Source organism: Thamnophis sirtalis, unplaced genomic scaffold (assembly GCF_051295495.1).
Source record: "Thamnophis sirtalis isolate CommonGarterSnake01/CBP01778 unplaced genomic scaffold, rThaSir2_p1.2 scaffold_1, whole genome shotgun sequence".
Taxonomy (NCBI): Eukaryota; Metazoa; Chordata; class Lepidosauria; order Squamata; family Natricidae; genus Thamnophis; species Thamnophis sirtalis.
Window position 1 is genome coordinate 75185067 of NW_028261381.1, and position 19335 is coordinate 75204401.

The 19335-nt window shown below is 44.2% G+C and overlaps 1 protein-coding gene across 1 annotated transcript in view; it reads left to right on the plus strand.

Annotated features, from left to right (window-relative positions):
* The window catches only part of AP2A2 (adaptor related protein complex 2 subunit alpha 2), a 67454-nt gene that overhangs the window by 45054 nt on the left and 3065 nt on the right, over positions 1-19335 (plus strand). The window contains exons 14-21 of the mRNA XM_014058557.2: positions 263-436; positions 1583-1743; positions 2270-2352; positions 3384-3473; positions 12788-12911; positions 14095-14211; positions 17213-17282; positions 18320-18454. Of these exons, the coding sequence (XP_013914032.2) occupies positions 263-436; positions 1583-1743; positions 2270-2352; positions 3384-3473; positions 12788-12911; positions 14095-14211; positions 17213-17282; positions 18320-18454 (954 nt within the window). The remainder of the gene's footprint in view (positions 1-262; positions 437-1582; positions 1744-2269; positions 2353-3383; positions 3474-12787; positions 12912-14094; positions 14212-17212; positions 17283-18319; positions 18455-19335) is intronic.

Here is a 19335-nt window from a genome sequence, read left to right on the forward strand (position 1 = left end):
GTGACATAAGGCATTCTGTTGAGTGGAGGACTCTTCTCGTGAAATATCTCTGGACTCGCTCAATTATATTAATGTCTGACATACAGTGTGGATTCCAGGCAGACGAGCTGTATTCGAGAATTGATCTAGCAAAGGTTTTGTATGCTCTAGTTTGCAGTACAATGTTACCAGAAAAGAAGCTTTGCAAAATTGTTTTAAGATTGTTAAGAGGTCAAAACATGTTTCTTAAAGTTTCCAAAATGTGGCTCGGTTTCTTTCTAAGGCAACAGTGCTAGAAGAAATGCCTCCATTTCCAGAAAGGGAATCTTCCATTCTAACCAAGCTGAAAAAGAAAAAGGGTCCCAATACAGTTACTGATTTGGAAGAAACCAAAAAGGAAAGAAGCTCGGATATCAATGGTAGCACTGAAGCCACCCTTGTAAACGCAAGCACAGCGGTAGGTTTATAGTGCATGTTTTTACTGTTTCAGAGGGGGAGGGAATATTATCCCTCGTGTTTTATTACTGCAACCTTATTTTAACATTTTTATAACTATTTTCAGAGTGATAATTTATAACTCCTGCTCTCGGCAGGAAAGCATCTTTCATTTGTTTCTATCACAGATAAGTCATGTTTTGCTTAATAAATATAAATATTTCTGGAGCAGGACTTCGTATATGCAAAGTCACACATTCAGTTAATATTGATCACTAGATTCACAAATAGAAGAATACATAAAGACAACTCAAGAATGTCTTACGAGTGAATGCAGAATTACAATTTTTTTCCATATTTCCTGTACTTTTATCCACTACTATTCTCAGACTGACACCTGAATTGATAGGTTTCATTCCATAACAGGGTTTGCATTCATTTTGTGTGTAATGGGCTGTGCACATAGGTTTTTTCTTTTACATTCCCACCATCAGGAGCTCTGAATCTGTTGCTCAAGTTGAACACCAACAGAACTCAAAAAGTCCTGCTTGATCAGATTCTGCAGCAGGAGAGCTACTCATGTTCAGGTGTCCCCAAAGAGAAGCTCACCTTGGACCCTTCCAGTGAAATCCGTATGGTCTAAATATGGGAGGCCAAAATAGAACATGTGGGAATAGAAATTGGGAATCCTGCCTATATCTTTCCCACGTAGCGTCTGTTCCATTTTCAGAGAAATATAGACGAGATCATCAGTTTTATTATGACCATACACATTGGAGGCAAACTAGTTTCTTCTGTTTACTTTAATCTCTTCCTCTCCCCCCTCTCCTCCTCTCCCCCGTATTTGTGTTTGTGTGTGTATACATGTACTAAGTTAAGGATTTTTTTAAAAAAACTTTAGTGCCATATTTATTTTAAAGTCAACATGGAAAAGCAGTGCTTTTGGCAACTTTAAAATGTGTGGATCTCAATCCCCAGATCTGTCCATCCAGGAAGTTGAAATTTCTTAGTTGAAGGCCATGTATCTTAAAGTTGCCAAGTGTGAAAAAGATTGGGGGTGTAACACCTGATCTTTCATAAACAGAATGAGGGGGGGAAAAGAAGGTATCTTGGCTCTGTACTTTTTTTCAGCATTTAAAACACCTGTTTTTTGTTTTTGTTTTTGCAGTCTACTCCATCTCCTTCAGCAGACCTGTTAGGTCTTGGTGCAGCTGCTGTCACAAATTCTGTTCCTGCAACATCAAGTGGGAGCTTGTTAGTGGATGTGTTTTCAGACAATTCTGCAAATCCTGCATCACTTGCTCCTGGTTCAGAAGACAACTTTGCAAGGCATGTGATAAATCAGTGCTTCCATTTCTTCTCTTCTTATTCCTCCCAGGATTTACCCAGTCTTTCCTATTTCCATGAGGTTACAAAACTGTTTGTCACTTTAAGAGTCATTGATTTGTTTTTCCAAAAATAGGATTGGCTAATTTCTATATCTTCCAGATGATAGGCTGGATTATTGCTATAGAGAAAGGACCAGCTCTAAACTTGGCAGTTGGTATAGAACTCCCGATTAAGGCAAATGTTCATTCAGTCCTATATACCATGAATGTACATGTTTCCATATATGTGATTAGCAAGGTTAAATGTTTTAATCAGATTACGTACCCTGCTCAGAATAATTTTTCTATAATTGGAAAACATTTTCCCCTCTAGGGTAAAAATTCAGTCTGTAATATATCTAGATTTTTATGTCTTCTATTACTTCTATTACATCTCTATCTGTATTCCCTCTCCAGGATAGACAGGAAAAATGTATATAATTGTTTAAATATAGTTTCACGAATGCAGCTATTTTTTTTACTTCTAGGTTTGTTTGCAAAAACAATGGGGTCCTGTTTGAGAATCAGTTACTACAGATTGGTCTGAAATCTGAATTTCGTCAGAACTTGGGTGAGTTGATAGGTTATTATGAGCTGAAATTGTGATTGATGTTTTTAAAAAGTTTGAAATGTAGTTTTCAGTTTAAATATAATTTCTTTGATTCCTAAAGCGTGCCCCATAAACAAGGTTTCCCTCAGAAAGTGAAGATTTTCAGAGAGGCCAGTTGTATTCTGTCACTTGATGAGTAGAAAGCTTCTGTAGCTAAGAGCTGCATACAGGAGGTCCTCAGTTAACAACAGTAATTTCTGTCACTAAGCAATGTCATAAAGCACAATGTTGTATGTCCCCATAACTTAGCAATAGTAATCCCATTGCTGTTGTTAAGCAAGATTGTTGCAGATTGTTAAGCAAGGACCTCACAGGACCACGACATAAGAAAACGTGGCAATTCAGAAGTGTTTGCTTTTATGCTGTTGAAATGGCATCCTAGCTAAGCAGACTGGTGGGCAAGAAATAAGGGTGGGTGGATCAATGCTACAGAGTACGGGCACGTGCTATGGGTCCAAGATCCCCTGAAGGAAAAGCAGCTGGAGTAACTTTCAGGAGTGACTTGTGACCTTCTGCCAGCTTCCTCATTGACTTTGCTTGTAAGAAGCCAGCAGGGAATGAGGTAAATGGTAATCCTGTGATTGCAAGATGTTGCAATCATCTTATTGGCAAGTCAGTTGCCAATGGCCCAAATTGCAATGACTATGGAGATGCTGCACCTGCCATAGCTTTGAGGACTGGTGGTAAGACCCTGTTCTTCAACACCAATTTTAATTTCAAACAGTCACTTAATGAATGGATGTAATCTGAGGGTTACATATATTTTAAAACTATAATGTTTCCATGTTTCCCAAATATCCATCTAGCACATAGCATTTGTTTTGAAAACACAAATGACCATTCAGTTTCTGCTCAAAAATTCCCTTCACAATTTCACACGGCATTTTGAAAACATGCTAAATACATTTTTGTGAATATTTTTAAAAAGTTCTCCATGGACTTCATTGCTAATGTTGATCATATGATTTAAAATATTTTCTTCTTTCTTCTAGGTCGTATGTTCATATTTTATGGCAATAAAACTTCCACGCCATTTTTAAATTTTGTTCCAACATTAATCTGTTCAGATGATCTTCAGTCAAATATCCTTTGTCACTTATATAAATGAGCTATATAATATTCTAGACTACAGAATATGGTTATGTGTTACACTATCATACATTCTTTGTTAGCTTAGTACAACGCTCTCAATGCTTTGCCAGTCATGGCTTTAAAAAAGCACAAAAATGCACAAAAAGAAAAACTTTCAAATTAGCAATATAAGAAACCATAATAAATAGTCTTGCGATTGTGCTTGTGTAAAAGAAAATCAGTACAGTTTTTATTTAGCAGAGAGCATGATGCAAAGAGAGATTCAGCTGCTTAAATCTCAACAGGTAGGATGTGCGATGTTTTCTTCCATTAAGGAAAGAGGGAGGGTGAAGATGAGGCTCTGAACTGCAGTCAGAAGAGAAAGGGAGCTGAACTGAAAGAAAGTAAATTGTGGAAGCATCGAGAATATCAACCTAACTAATAAGAGAGATATGCAAAATATGTCTTTTAGACAAAGATAGCAGATATAAGTGCAGGAGCCGTGGTGATGCAGCGGTTAGAATGCAGTACTGCAGTCTACTTCTGTTGATCACTGGCTGCCAGCAGTTTGAATCTTACCAGGCTCAAGGTTGACTCAGCCTTCCATCCTTCCAAAGTCGGTAAAATGAGGACCCAGATTGTTGGGGGCAATATGCTGACTCTGTAAACCGCTTAGAGAGGGCTGTGAAAGAACTGTGAAGCGGCATATAAATCTTATTATTATTGCTATCCCTTTCCCCCTTTCCCAACCATCTTGTACACATATTGGTCAATAGTCTACAAGCAGAAAGCTCTTGGTTGCATTCTGACCTGTGTTTCTAAGTTAAAAATCACAGAGTAAGAGTGGGATGACAAAAAATAATTGTACTTGGAAAGTAGATAGACCTCTTATCTCTTCCATAATTAATCCTATGCAAACGTATATCAAAAAATTAGAATGTTGTGCAAAAGTTTATTTATTTCAGTAATGCAACAAAAGGTGAAACTAATATATGAGATAGACTCATTACATGCAAAGCAAGATAGTTCAAGCCGTGATTTTTCATAATTGTGATGATTATGGCTTACAGCTCATGAAAACTCCAAATCCACAATCTCAGAAAATTAGAATATTACATGCAATCAATAAAACAAGGATTGTACATAGAACAATATTGGACCTCTGAAAAGTATAAGCATGCATATGTACTCAGCATTTGGTTTGGGCCCCTTTTGCAGCAATTATTGCCTCAATGCGGCATGGCATGGAAGCTATCAGCCTGTGGCACTGCTTAGGTGTTATGGAAGACCAGGATGCTTCAATAGCAGCCTTCAGCTCTTCTGCATTGTTCGGTCTCATGTCTCTCATCTTTCTCTTGGCAATGCCCCATAGATTCTCTATGGGATTCAGGTCAGGCAAGTTTGCTGGCTAATCAAGCACAGTAACCCCACGGTCATTGAACCAGGTTTTGGTGCTTTTGGCAGTGTGGGCAGGTGCCAAGTCCTGCAAGAAAATGAAGTCAGCATCCCCATAAAGCTCGTCTGCGGAAGGAAGCATGAAGTGCTCCATCCTGGTAGATGGCTGCTTTGACCCTAGACTTAATGAAGCAAAGTGGACCAACACCAGCAGATGACATGGCTCCCCAAATCAACACAGACTGGAAACTTCACACTGGACTTCAAACATCTTGCAGTGTGTGCCTCTCCATTCTTCCTCCATACTCTGGGTCCTTGGTTTCCAAATGAGATGCGAAAGTTGCTCTCATCAGAAAAGAGCACTTTGGACCACTGAGCAACAGACCAGGTCTGTTTTTCTTTAGCCCAGGTAAGACACTTCTGACGTTTGTTGTTCAGGAGCGGCTTGACAAAAGGAATATGACATTTGAAGCCCATTTCCAGGATCTGTCTGTGTGTGGTGGCTCTTGATGCACTGACCCCAGCCTCAGTCCACTCCTTGTGAAAGTCCCCAACACTTTTTTTCCCCACAAATTTCTTATTTTCATTTTCATACACTCACATGTATACTGTACATAGCCAGCACCATACAGCATTAAACAGTAATTGCATCAATTCCTCTTGTCAACAAGGCCCCAGAAAATAGAAACCCAATATTACTCTTCTGCTCTCCATACACCTCTTTCTTCCACCACCCACCAACTTTCTATCTTCCCTCCATCATCCCCCTACTTCCCCTCCTCCTCTACCATTCCTCTCTCCACATCCACTCCCCCCCTTCCTTCTCACCTTTCCCTCCCACCCTCTCTCCCATCCCTCTCTGCCCATCTTTCTTCTTTCCCACTCCTCCTCTCCTTGGTGTATTTCCGCTACATGTCAATATACTTGGCCTATCCTATTTTTAAAGAAAAATTAAAAAGAACAGTATACATGTGAAGTCACATTACATTGAGATAACACATCTTATCTAACCTAGTATATATCCCTCCCTCCCCCCCCGACCCCCCACATCCTTCCCCCCCCTGACTTCCCAGAACCCGTAACGGTATAGATTCTCCTGTGTGCTGCTCCGGGAATCCAATCATGGGTTAACTTAGCCTTCTAGCCTTGAGACTGAGTATGCAAATATCAAAGTTACGCCTCCTCTGACTGGACTTCCGCTTCCTCTCCAGTCCTTATTACTCAGTCAAGCCTACGAGACTTATTTTCAACGCTCTCTTGATTAATTGCTAATATTTCTAGGTTAAGGATGAAATTACTTGGTTTTTCACTGTGGATTTCTTGCTGGATTGGAGGTAAAGCGGCAGATTGCTGTCAGCAGATTCCTCCCTCGCTATTTCCCTTAAGGGATATCGGATCGCTGCAGCTGGAGTGGGGCTTCTCCGCCTGCCCTCCCTTATCATCAGCGCGCAAGGAAGCTGAGTCTCCCAGCGCTGCCACCCCTGCCGGATAGCACCCGCCCGCGGGCGCGGTCAGATCCGAGGCTTTGGCTTGTCGGAGCGGGTCTTCCCCCCCTTCCCCGCCTCCCTCCTTTGTGCCCTCGCTGGAGCGGCTGCCGGAGGATTACACGGATCGGCTGTTGGGAATTTCCCTTGCGGTTCCTTTGAATTTCGCGCCTTTGAAGCCGGTGACCTTATTTGGAAGCGCTTTTCACGCATGCGCTCTAACGCCTGGGATGAGAAGGCAGATTTTGTTCGCGCGCTTGAGTCTGCGCACTGCTTCCGCCCCTCCCTTTTCCCTCACTCGAGTTTGCTGACTCAGGGAGGAGGTCGCTTCTCTTAGTCTCTGCTTCCACGTGGCGTTCTTGGCGAAGTGCTTTCAATTGCATTCCTTTGTCTCGCTGATTGAGCTCTTTCAAACTCATATCATGGCTGATCAATTGCAAGGTACTGTCCGGCCAGTTTCTGAGCCCCGTTCCCCTGGCGAGGGAGGGGCCAGCCCTGGGCCCAGCAGGGCCGCGACCAGGGCCTCTACTAGTAGGCCTCGAGCCTCATCTACTGTTCGGGATAAGTCGCACAAGCGCAAGGACAAGGCCAAAGTTCCCCCCAAGGCATCTGGGGCTCCCATTTCTTCCCCTCCGGTTTTGGTTCAGCAGCCTGTGTCTCCGGTGAGGGTTGTTGAGCAGGGTTGGTCTCCTGATATTCAGCTTCCCCAGGGCCCTATTCCCGAGGTAGGGGCTTTCGGGCCTCGTTCTCCCCCAATTATTTCGGAGGCTAGTGGGGCTTCTCTTCGTTCACCTCCACGCGCTGGGCCCTCTGCCACGTTCACCCCCACAGCTGCAGGCCTCAGGCCTCTGGAGGGCCAGGATTTGGGCCTTTCTGCTGAATTCTACAGCATGATCTCAGAGGCTATTTCCAGAGGGGTGGATGCGGAATTAGCGCGTAGATCCCAGGTCTCCAGGCCTACTCTGGCCTACTCAGGCCTGGCTCCCCAAGCAGTACAAGGGGATTCTTCCATTCTGCAAACTGATCCTCCTTCCCCTTTACACTCTGTGTTTAGCGCACAATCTCCCTTAGTGGAAGAAGGTGAAATCCAGGATAGGGAACTCTCTGGTGACGAGGGCCTTCCTGTGGACCAGCCTCCGCCCCCTGGGCTTTTCAGGCACACTCTTTTCAAATCCCTGCTATATAAGGCCAAGACTACCACCCACATGGGGGAGGCAATTTCTGCAGAAAGTGCTGCTGTGGGCCTGGATGCCACCGAGCGGCTCTTTGCTGAGCAGGTGGCTCTGCAGGATTTTATCCCATCTCCCAAGCTTTTTCTTGATTTAATCCAAAAGCAGTGGGATGAGCCGACCGCGGTTAAAGCCCCTGGGTCTGGTGATAGGAAGCTTTTCACATCTTCCCCAGAGTTGGAGGCCCTCCTGCAGTTTCCCACAGTGGATGCTCCCATAGCGGCTCTTGCTTCACCGGCATTAATTCCTTCTGAAATTTCGGAAGGATTGAAGGCCGAGGACCGCAAGGCCGAATCGGTCCTTCGCAAGACTCATCAGGCAGCAGCGTGGGCCTTGCGATCAGCCACTGCAGCTTCCTTCTTTAATAGGACTTCTTTAGTTTGGCTGAGACAGCTACAGGAAAGGTTGGATCCGGAGGAACTGCGCCTCCATCAGGATGTCACCAAACTGATAGCGGCCCTAGAGTTTTCTGCTGATGCCACCCTTAGCGCGGCGAAGTTTGCTTCCCGAGCCGTGGCTTCCAATGTGGCCTCTCGCCGTTTGCTCTGGCTCCGCCACTGGCAAGCTGATATCAAATCCAAGTGGCGTCTAGCATCCACGCCCTTTAAGGGCGGGGCCTTGTTTGGTTCAGTGCTGGATCCAATTCTCATTGAGACTCGGGACAGACGTAGGGTGCTTCCCTCCACAAGTGCCCGTGTGGCCAGAAGGCCACAGCCTTATGGTAGACGGCAGCCCTTTCGGTCTGGGGACTCGGGGTTTACCTCTGCCCCCTATGTCCCCAACTATACCAGGGGGTTCTCCCAGGCACAGGACCGTGGCCAGGACCGAGCCGGGGCCAGAGACAGGGGGCGCCAGCAGAGTCAGGCGCAGAGTAGACGGTCATTCCGAGGAGCGGGCAACCGATCCTTTCGCAGATACCGCTGACTCGCAGGAGGTAGGGCCCATAGGAGGACGTCTCTTGGCCTTCGCCCACCGGTGGGCGGAGCTCACGTCAGACGCCTGGGCCCTTCAAGTAGTGAGTTTGGGTCTCACGCTAGAATTTCTATCCATCCCCCCGAGGAGGTTCATCAGGTGCCCTGTGCCCAGGTGCCCGTCAAAGCGGCGCCTTATGGACACCGAGATATCTCATCTTCTCACCATCAGGGCCATAGAGCAAGTTCCCAAAGGGCAGGGAGGCCTAGGGTTTTATTCCATCTTGTTCCTAGTACCAAAGAACTCCGGGGGATGGAGGGCAATCCTAGATTTGAAACAGCTCAATCAGTATATCAAATACCAAAAATTCAAAATGCACTCTCTAAAGAGCATATTGGCTTCCATCCGCCAAGGCGACATGATGACTTCCATAGACATCAAAGAAGCGTACCTCCATGTGCCCATTCATCCGGCACATCGGAAGTTCCTGCGGTTTCACTTCAACGACCGTCATTATCAATACCGGGCCTTGCCATTCGGCCTCTCCTCGGCCCCGCGCACGTTCACCAAGCTTCTGGCAGTATTGGCAGCCTCCCTTCGCTCAATTCCAATACGCATCAATTGTTATTTGGACGACGTGTTGGTGCTGTCGTCCTCTCGAGATCAGGCCCTCCGAGACCTACAGGTCACGATGGACGCATTGCGGGACCATGGCTTTGTCCTCAATCTGCCCAAGAGCCACCTGCGCCCAACCACGTCCCTCCTTCATCTGGGAACCACCATCAACTCGATGTCGTGCGAGGTTTTCCTGTCCCCGGAAAGGAGGCAGAGCATATACCGCCTAGCGCATCATGCGCTATCCCATCGGCGAGTACCGCTGCTGTCGCTTTCCAAACTGCTAGGGAAGATGATCTCCTGCATCAGCGTGGTGCCCTGGGCCAGGTTCCATGCGCGTCCTCTCCAGTGGTTCCTGCTGCCCTTCCAAAGAGCGCATACCAGTCATTCCCACATCAAGGTGCAGCTCCCGGGCAAGGCCAGGCGGTCCCTGCATTGGTGGATGTCGTCCAGGCTCCTCAGGGGATGTCCATTCAAGGAGCCGGACCGCGTTCAAGTTACAACGGACGCCAGCTTATTCGGATGGGGGGCCCATGCCCTGGACAAGGTGGCCCAAGGTCGATGGTCGGATCAGGAGCTGGCGAACAGCATAAACTGGCTGGAGTTGCGGGCCATCCGTCTGGCTCTCCTGGAATTTCGGGACATTGTATCTCATCACCATGTGTTAATCCTGACCGACAATGTGGCCTCCAAGGCTCACATCAACCGCCAAGGGGGAACGCAGTCCAGAGCTCTGATGCTGGAAGCGGAAAGGTTGTTCCATTGGGCGGAGCCCAGACTCTCATCGATTCGGGCGGAGCACATCTCGGGCGAAGCCAACACTCAGGCGGACTGGCTGAGCAGAGCGACTGTGGATCAGGGGGAGTGGCAGCTCCACCCCATTCTCTTCCAGGAGCTCTCTCGCCGCTTCGGCCTGCCCGAGGTGGATCTGTTCGCTCACCCGCGCAACGCACAACTTCCCCGGTTTTACTCCCGATACCAGGCTCCGGGGGCGGAGGGGGTAGACGCTCTACGCAGCCGTTGGCCGGCCGGCCTTCTCTATGCCTTTCCTCCTCTCCCGATCCTTCCGTCGGTCATTCAGAAGATATTGTCAGAACAGGCGGAAGTGCTGCTGGTCGCTCCAATGTGGCCCAGACGTCCCTGGTACGCAGACCTCGTCCATCTGTCCGTTTCGCGTCCTTGGAGGATCCCGGACGACAAGATTCAGCTCCACCAAGGGGCTCTCCGGCACCCGGGCCCTCAGCTGTTGCAGTTAGCCGTGTGGCACGTGAGCGGGAGATGCTAGCGGCCCTCCACTATTCAGACGAAGTCATCTCTACAATTCAGGCGGCCCGTCGCCCGTCGACTACCCGTATTTACGAAGCTACCTGGCAGGCCTTCTGCCGCTGGTGCCGACGCACCGGGGTCGATCCCATCAAGGCCTCGGTGCCCCAGGTTCTGGATTTCTTGCAGTCCGGCCTCAACAAGGGGTTGGCACCAAACACACTTCGCCGTCAGGTCACAGCCTTGTCAACGGTGGTCGGGGGTGGCCAAGGCCGCTCCTTATCCCAGCACTTGCGAGTTCGAACCTTCCTTAAGGGTGCTTCCAACTTACGACCGCCGACGGTACATCGTTATCCCACGTGGGATTTGACCTTGGTTCTCAGGACCCTTACAGCTGCCCCCTTTGAGCCTCTACACTCCATCAGCCTCCGCTTGCTGACACTCAAGACGGCTTTCCTGGTGGCCATAACATCGGCCAGGAGGGTGTCGGAGCTAGCAGCCCTTTCGGTTCGTGCGGATCTTTGCATCTTCCACCCGAACAAGGTAGTGCTTCGTTTGGATCCGACCTTTCTTCCAAAGATAAATTCATTGTTTCACAGAACTCAAGAACTTGTCCTGCCGGACTTTTGTCCTCACCCGTCTCATCCGCGGGAACGTCAGTGGCACCATCTGGATGTGCGCAGGGCTCTTCGTCGCTATGTGAAGCGCACGGCGTCGTTCCGAAGATCGGAGGCCCTGTTCGTCTCCTTCCAGCCATCTTCAATGGGACAGAAGGTGTCCTCCCACACCATCGGCCGATGGTTGAAAGCTTGCATTGCGTTGGCGTATGACACCCACTCCAGACCGGTTCCAAGGCGAATCACTCCTCATTCCACCAGGAGTGCGGCCACCACAGCGGCCTGGGCGACGCAAGCGTCCGTGGAAGAGATTTGCAGGGCGGCCACTTGGGCATCCCCCTCGCCTTTTATTCGCCACTACAAGATTGATGTCTTCGCCTCGGCCGAGGCGTCCTTTGGGCGGAGAGTGTTGCAAAGGGTCCTTCCGTCTGCGGAGGAGCCTGACCAGCCTAGCTCCCGCCCTGGGAGTTCATTGCTTTGATATATCCCATGATTGGATTCCCGGAGCAGCACACAGGAGAATGACCGTTGTCTTACCTGAACGGTCCTTCTATGGGTGCTGCGAAGGGAATCCAAACCCGCCCGCGGCTTCGGCTGGTCAGGGCTCCATTTGACTGTGACTAGTTACTGACTGGACTTGACTCCGTAGTGCCGGATGACTTGCGGCTTGTTGAGGATTGACATAATGCTTCTTCGGTGGACTTCGTAATAAGAACTGGAGAGGAAGCGGAAGTCCAGTCAGAGGAGGCGTAACTTTGATATTTGCATACTCAGTCTCAAGGCTAGAAGGCTAAGTTAACCCATGATTGGATTCCCTTCGCAGCACCCATAGAAGGACCGTTCAGGTAAGACAACGGTCATTTTTAACAAACACAGTCTAAAATATATTGAGAAGAAAAGAATAAGAAATTAATAACATCTCTACATTGAGCTTAGCTCCTTCTTGCTAAGCTAACTTTAAACAATTTAAATCATTCCTGAAAGTCCCCAACACTTTTGAATGGCCTTTTCCTGACAATCCTCTCCAGGCTGCAGTCATCCCTGCTGCTTGTGCACCTTTTTCTTCCACATTTTTCCCTTCCACATAACTTTCTATTAATGTGCTTTGATACAGCACTTTGGGAACATCCAGCTTCTTTTGCAATTACCTTTTGAGACTTTCCCTCCTTATGGAGGGTGTCAATGATGATTTTCTGCACAGCTGTCAGGTCAGCAGTCTTTCCCACGATAGTGATTCCTACTGAACCAGACTGAGAGACCATTTAAAGGTTCAGGAACCCTTTGCAGGTGTTATGGCTTAATTAGCTGATTAGAGTGGGACACTTTAAACCTAGAATATTGCACCTTTTCACAATATTCTAATTTTCTGAGATTGTGGATTTGGGGTTTTCATGAGCTGTAAGCCATAATCATTACAATTATGACAAATCATGGCTTGAACTATCTTCCTTTGCATGTAATGAGTCTATCTCATATATTAGTTTCACCTTTTAAGTTGCATTACTGAAATAAATGAACTTTTGAACGATATTCTAATTTTTTGAGTTTCACCTGTACTTTTTAAATTAATTTTTATTCATTCCTAGTGATTTAATGGACAAATATCCACTAACTTGACCTGTCTATAGCAATAATTTTAAGTCTTCTAGCAACATCCTAGCAACCTATTTAATCTCAAACATACACTTAATCTATTTATTTCCCTTCTACCTATGTTAACCTTGTCAAACCTTTATGACCTGATTCAATCTTTACAAGGTTCAGCAAAAGAATAACAGCAGAAAACAAATCTGTTTCCTTAACTTATCACGTCTGAATCTGCAGACTAAACCTGCTGACCTCACTGTGGAAGGGGGCGCTCAAGTTCAACAGATTGTAAATATTGAGTGTATATCAGACTTCATGGAAGCGCCAGCCTTAAACATTCAATTCAGGTATAGTTGTTTAACTTTGAACATTATTTTTCATTTAAGTGCACTTCTAGAGGAATATCTGCAGTAATCCATTTCCATGAACACAAAAAAGTGTATTTTGTGACCTTAAAGATTAGCTTATTGATGATGGCATAAACTTTTGTGGCCTTCAGATATAAAGCATAATCCTGGGTGGGTGGGTGTATTTGTGTGTGTTTGTTTTGGGAGGTGGGGTTGAGCAAAGAGTTGAAAAAAAGAAATGGAAGAGGAACAAAAAGGAGTAAGCTAACTATTAGTAGCAGCTCTTCACAAAAGATGTGAAGGTTCTGTCACAAGAATTATTTGAAGGGATTAATATTGTTATCATTTATTTCTGCTTCATATATGGGCCAATTAAACATTTTGATGAATTTTAGTTGAACTATTTCATGAAGAAATAGTCTTGAGATTATTTTGCATCAAAATAGTCTTGGGGACAGGTCCAACTCCTGTGAAGTGTTCTCCATACCCCCCTCATGAGTATTATTTATCACATTGCCATTCGTAAAATAAGTAGGCATCACTATCTACATCTCTGCTTTTCATTTCCATCTTAATTTACTGAGTCACCTATGCCCTTCTACCATAGGAATATTCACTTTGAATTTTCCTTCATCTGCTGGAGCATATCCTATAAAACCTTCTCCCATCAGGCAACACTTTGGAAGCATAGAATCTGATTGCTTAGCCTGGTCATTTAGACAGGGCCTGCTAAGAGTCCCCACTCCTTGCAAGGTTCATGGGTATGGGCAGGATGGCAATCATTCTCAGTGGTGGCCTCCCACTTTATGGAAAATTTCCCTCCTGAAAACACATGAATCTCCTACATTGCTTGCTTTTTGTAAGCAAGTGAAAAATATCCTCTTCCAATATGCCTTCACTGAGCTGATTGGGATCAGCAAAGTAATTTGCTTACTATACTGTTATTAAATTTTGTGTAGTACCTATTATTTGGAAGTGGACAGTTGAGGACCCAGTTTGGGATGGCTGTTCCTAAGATATTTGTTTAAAACAATAGTCTGGTTTTTTAGGGATACAATGATATTTTTAGAGAGGTAATGATATTATTTAAAAAGATGTAATTGGGACAAATGGTTTAAGAACTGCTGCTTATGAAAAAAAGGAAAGAAGGTTTTCTTTAAAAGGTTGTCATTGCCGTTTCCAGATATGGAGGAGCTTTACAAAACATCTCCGTGAAGCTACCTATCACACTGAACAAATTTTTCCAGCCTACAGAAATGGCTGCTAATGACTTCTTCCAGAGATGGAAACAACTGAGCAAGTAAAATTATTTTAATCTTGCATGTCTTTAATTATTATATACTATATTATTTTTCCCAGGTTGTCACTTGGATTTTAGTGAACACTGACACCTAGTTCACATGAAAAAGGAACCTCTTTAGACATAAATCCATGAAGGATAATATTTGTTACTCAGGGTTGAAAAGAGGAATCTTTGTGTTCTCTGAGTTTGGTTGTTTTCTTGCAGATGTTTCATTACCCAAACTAGGTAACATCATGTTGTTGTTGGTGGTGGTGGTGATGATGATGATAATTAGATTGGGTAATGAAACATCTGCAAGAAAACAGCCAAGCTCAGAGAGCACCAAGGATGCCTTGTAAATTCATGAGTTGTTTCTGTAGGAACCAGGTTTCAAACTCCTTTTTATTTATTTATTTATTTATTTATTTTATTTTATTTGTCAACAAGTACAAGGAAACAAGTATGAAAACACGTGAAAAAATGGCACAAATAAATGAATATAAATAAGCAAAACATAGCCATAAACACATAAAAAGAGTACGTATAAATGGGACAGTAGGACAGGGACGGTAGACACGCTGGTGCATTTATGCATGACCCCTTCAGGACCTCTTAAGAAATGTGGAAGGTCCATAGTAGGCAGCTTAAGGTAAAAGGTATGGAGGTTAGAGGAACTAACAACAGGATCAGGTAGGGTGTTCCACACATTTGCTACTCTATTGCTGAAATTGTTTTTCCTTCAATCAAGATTAGAACGGATTACATTTAGTTTGTATCTATTGATAGCCCTTGTGTTATTGCAGTTGAAGTAAAAGTTGTCATTAACAGGTAGGACATTATGGCAGATTATCTTGTGCACTTAGCTCAGGTCAGAACATAGACGACATAGTTCAAGGTTATCCAGGCCTAAAATTTCAAGCCTGGTGGTATACGGAATTTTATTATGAGCAGAGGAGTTGAGTAGTTTTTTCCCTGCAAAGCAATTCAGTCCTACATTTGATCTCTAAAAAGAACTACCATTTTGCAGCCACAGATGTTGCCTTTTCTCACTCAGAGTTTCAGGAGTAGGCCACTGATGGATTCTGCTCTCTTAACTTCCTTCTATATCATTATTCTTCCTGGAAGATGAGTCCCAAACTGTGGTACCGTATTTTCACGACCAAAAGCCGCACCGGATTAAAAGCCGCAGTATCAATTAACGTTAATTTTTTTAACTTTTTCCACATATAAAGCGCACCGGGTTATAAGCCGCACATTTCCCGACGCTTCTGGACATCGCGAGGAGCGGCACGAGGGTTCTTGGCGCTCCGGGGGGCGCCGAGGGCGGCTGGGAGGGGCGCGCGGCTTGGTTTCTCCTCCCTGGACGTCGCAGCGGCGGCCCCGGGCTCACCGATCTCTGTGTTTTTCGCATCGGGGCATGCTCTTGCAGCGCGCCCCGATGCGAAAGGCACTGGGATCGGTGAGTTTGGGGCTGCTGCTGCAGCGTCCAGGGAGGAGAAACCAAGCCGCGCGCCTCTCCCAGCTGCTTTCGGTGCTTCCTGGAGCGCCGGGAGCCACAGATGTCCAGAAGCGGCTTTTGGGGCTGGTGGGGATTGGATTTCCGGCTCGGTGGCCCCTGTCGCTTCTGGACGTTGTGGGGAGCCGAGGAGAGTGTGGGGGGGAGCGCGCGGCGGTTCTTGGCGCTCTGGGAGGCGGGAGAGGCGCGCGGTTTGATTTCTCCTCCCTGGACGTCGCCCGATCTCTGTGTTTTTCGCATCGGGGCGTGCTGCAAGAGCATGCCCCGATGCGAAAAACACGGGGATCGGCGCGCCCGGGGCCGCCGCCGCGACGCCCAGGGAGGAGAAACCAAACCGCGCGCCTCTCCCGCCTCCCAGAGCGCCAAGAACCGCCGCGCGCTCCCCCCCACACTCTCCTCGGCTCCCCACAACGTCCAGAAGCGACAGGGGCCACCGAGCCGGAAATCCAATCCCCACCAGCCCCAAAAGCCGCCTCTGGACATCTATTGCAGTCGCGAGGAGCAAAGCAGCTGGGAGATCTTTTTCCACATATAAAGCGCACCGGGTTATAAGCCGCACTGCCGATTTTGGATCAAAATTTAGGATTTTTAGTGCGGCTTATGGTCGTGAAAATACGGTACTCATTTATGATACAGAGATAAATCAAACAGAAAGAAGCCTGCTACATTTGAGTGAGGCATTTCAGGGTAGAGGCTGTGCCTGGGCTAACACAGTCTATAAGGCTGTGGTTTACTTTAACTTGATTGTGTATGTTACAGTGATTCACAATAAGTTTATACAACTTACTAAAGACAGCTAAACTACATTAAGATTTAGTATTACCGGTATATGTGAACCCAGTGAATAACCCTTTAGTTTCTATGACTCCAACCTGTCATAAATGTTCTCTTATGTGGCCCATGTGTGGAATCAATGTAAGAAATGTGGTGAAGATATTTAAATAGATGTTTAAACAAATGTTATACTGGCTATGCTGTTTCAGAAATTCAGAATGTCAATATCAGAACTCACATATTCATCTATAGTTAGGAAACTTTCATACATTGTCAGAAATGGAATGATTCCATTTATTGTTTAGTATAACATGGACTACATTAGGTCTTATCTTTTAAGGGGCTAAAATTAAATATAGAATTGTTTAATAAATTGTGAGCATTAATATAGCAGAAGCTAAACAAATTTAGTCTTTCTGCATGTCCATTTATTTTGATGGCTGAATTCCTGGAAAATATTGGACACTTCTTCCATCTCTCTATCCATATATTTCTCTATCTGTATAGCTAAAGAACAGCTTACTTAAGGATACCTGTTTTTAGTTCTTTGGTTAGACCATTGCTATACCAATCCTATAAGATTCATTGTTTGGAAGAAGAGTGCTATAAACATGCATGTATTACACTGCTACTTCCATGTAAAATGTGCTTACATTCTGTCATAAACGTTTTGCTGCAGAAATATAATAAATATGAACTGCTAATACCAACTCTTGATGTTCTTCATAGCCCTCAACAAGAAATGCAGAATATCTTTAAAGCAAACCATCCAATGGATGCTGAAATTACAAAGGCAAAAGTAAGTATGATTGATCTTGCCTCAACGGTTATATTTCACTTTCCAGCACAGTTGCTTTTGTGACATCAAAACTTTATAATAATGGAAAATAAAGCCGTTGTCTTTCATTTGTTTTTTTTAAAAAACACCAGATAATGATAGAAAAGTTAAAGCTATGGTCTTAACAGCTTACACATCTATACTTTTTTTAAATAAATGCCTGGATATTAGGAGGAAAAAAAGCATGGGACTCTATTAGTTGGTAATTGTATGGTAGGAAATTTGCTTTGCTTCTTACATAAACACACACAAACAGTCAAATTTTTGTTCTACCAACATAGATATAATTTTGGTATCTTTTTTTCTTTGCCTCTTGAAGGATTGGTGGTTTTATTCATTAAGAAGTAGAAATTTGTTCTGCTGTTATTCTTGTTGTGCTTACCAAAATAAAAAGGTGCTTTTAAAAAAATAAAACATACAGCTAACAAACTATCAGATCTAAAAAAGACAGAAGGAATTTTTAAGCTTATTTCTTCACTGGTAGCCTTTTGTTAATCAACAGCTATTCAACATAATGAACTACACACTACGTATATTCTGACAATCTTTGAAATGCATCATTCCCTTTTCAATATTTTATTAACTGATTCTCAAAAATGGAAGCTGTTTCTCCCCAAGAAATAAAAACTAGATTTTATCAAATTGTTCCTATTCACTATCAATTATTTTTAGTGCTCAAGTCAGCATTATTTATGTCTAAAAGTTTTATGGTTGATTTGTTAATTTATTTTATCTGGAAAAGTTGTTCGGATATTTGATTTTGTTATAACATCACATTTCTTTCTTTAGTTCAAACTTTTGCATTCTCTCTAATATGGAAGCTACCTGAGTCTTAAATCAAGTGTATGTTTAGCATTCTGCTCAATCTATCATATACACTTTATCCTCCTCCTTCCTTTCTCCATCTGTATGTTGTCCAATGGTTTTCAATTCAATTAAATAAAACTAATTTGTCTTTTAAGGAGACGTATTATGTAAAATTAAATCATCTTTTACAGATCATTGGCTTTGGCACAGCTCTACTGGAAGAAGTGGATCCTAACCCTGCTAACTTTGTAGGTGCTGGCATAATACACACAAAATCAATACAAATTGGTTGTTTGATGCGTCTTGAACCCAACCTTCAGGCAGAGGTAATCCTTGCTTATTTTATTGTCAAACCAAGAGCATGTATCATATGAAAGACACTTAATTTTCCCCATGTGTATTTTTACAGAAATCTTTTCTTCTAAAGTAAAATAGAAATTCTAGTGTTTTTTATTGCATTAGAGATCCTTTCGTTCACCAAATACAGATATAATGCTTCATTGAAGATTGTGCTCTAACAATATACGTGCTAGCTGAGTGGTATCGACTAAGACAATGCATACATACATTTTATAGCTCTCCCAATACTAGCTTTGCCTTGTATTCATTGTACAACTTGTACAGACAATTGAGTTTCTGCAAAATTACATTCAGAGTTCCGTTCATTAATCAGGAAGAGCAATTGCATTGGGATGGAGTACCATTCTAAACAGGTTTTGGTTTGCCTTTTTATACTGTAAATTCTCCAGGTGAAACTCACACCTCTTGAACTTGTATTTTCTTTTTTTGGGTTGATTAATTACGTTTTTAATTTTGTGACAGATTAACTGAAGTTTCTTTCCATTCCATATCTCTTGTGTGCACCAAGGAATAAGCCTTATTTTTGGGGCAAAATGTATGGATTTCTAAATATTGTGATACATAATTGTACATGTAGCACTATCACTTGTGATATATTAAGTTTGGAGGATGTAAGATGTTTTGAATAACAACCAGATTTTTGGGGGGGTGGGAGCAGAAGAGGAGCAGAAAACACTTATAAGGAAAAGATTGCTGAGTGAGGAAGAAGACTTATGGGATTCTCTGCTAAAGCAGAGTTATGCAACATCTTTAAGTCAGTGAGCATATTTGGAATTTTGAAAACAATTTATAGGTACTGTACTTTCAAAAAGTGGTTGTGATGCCCATGTCCCAGAAGGACAAAGAT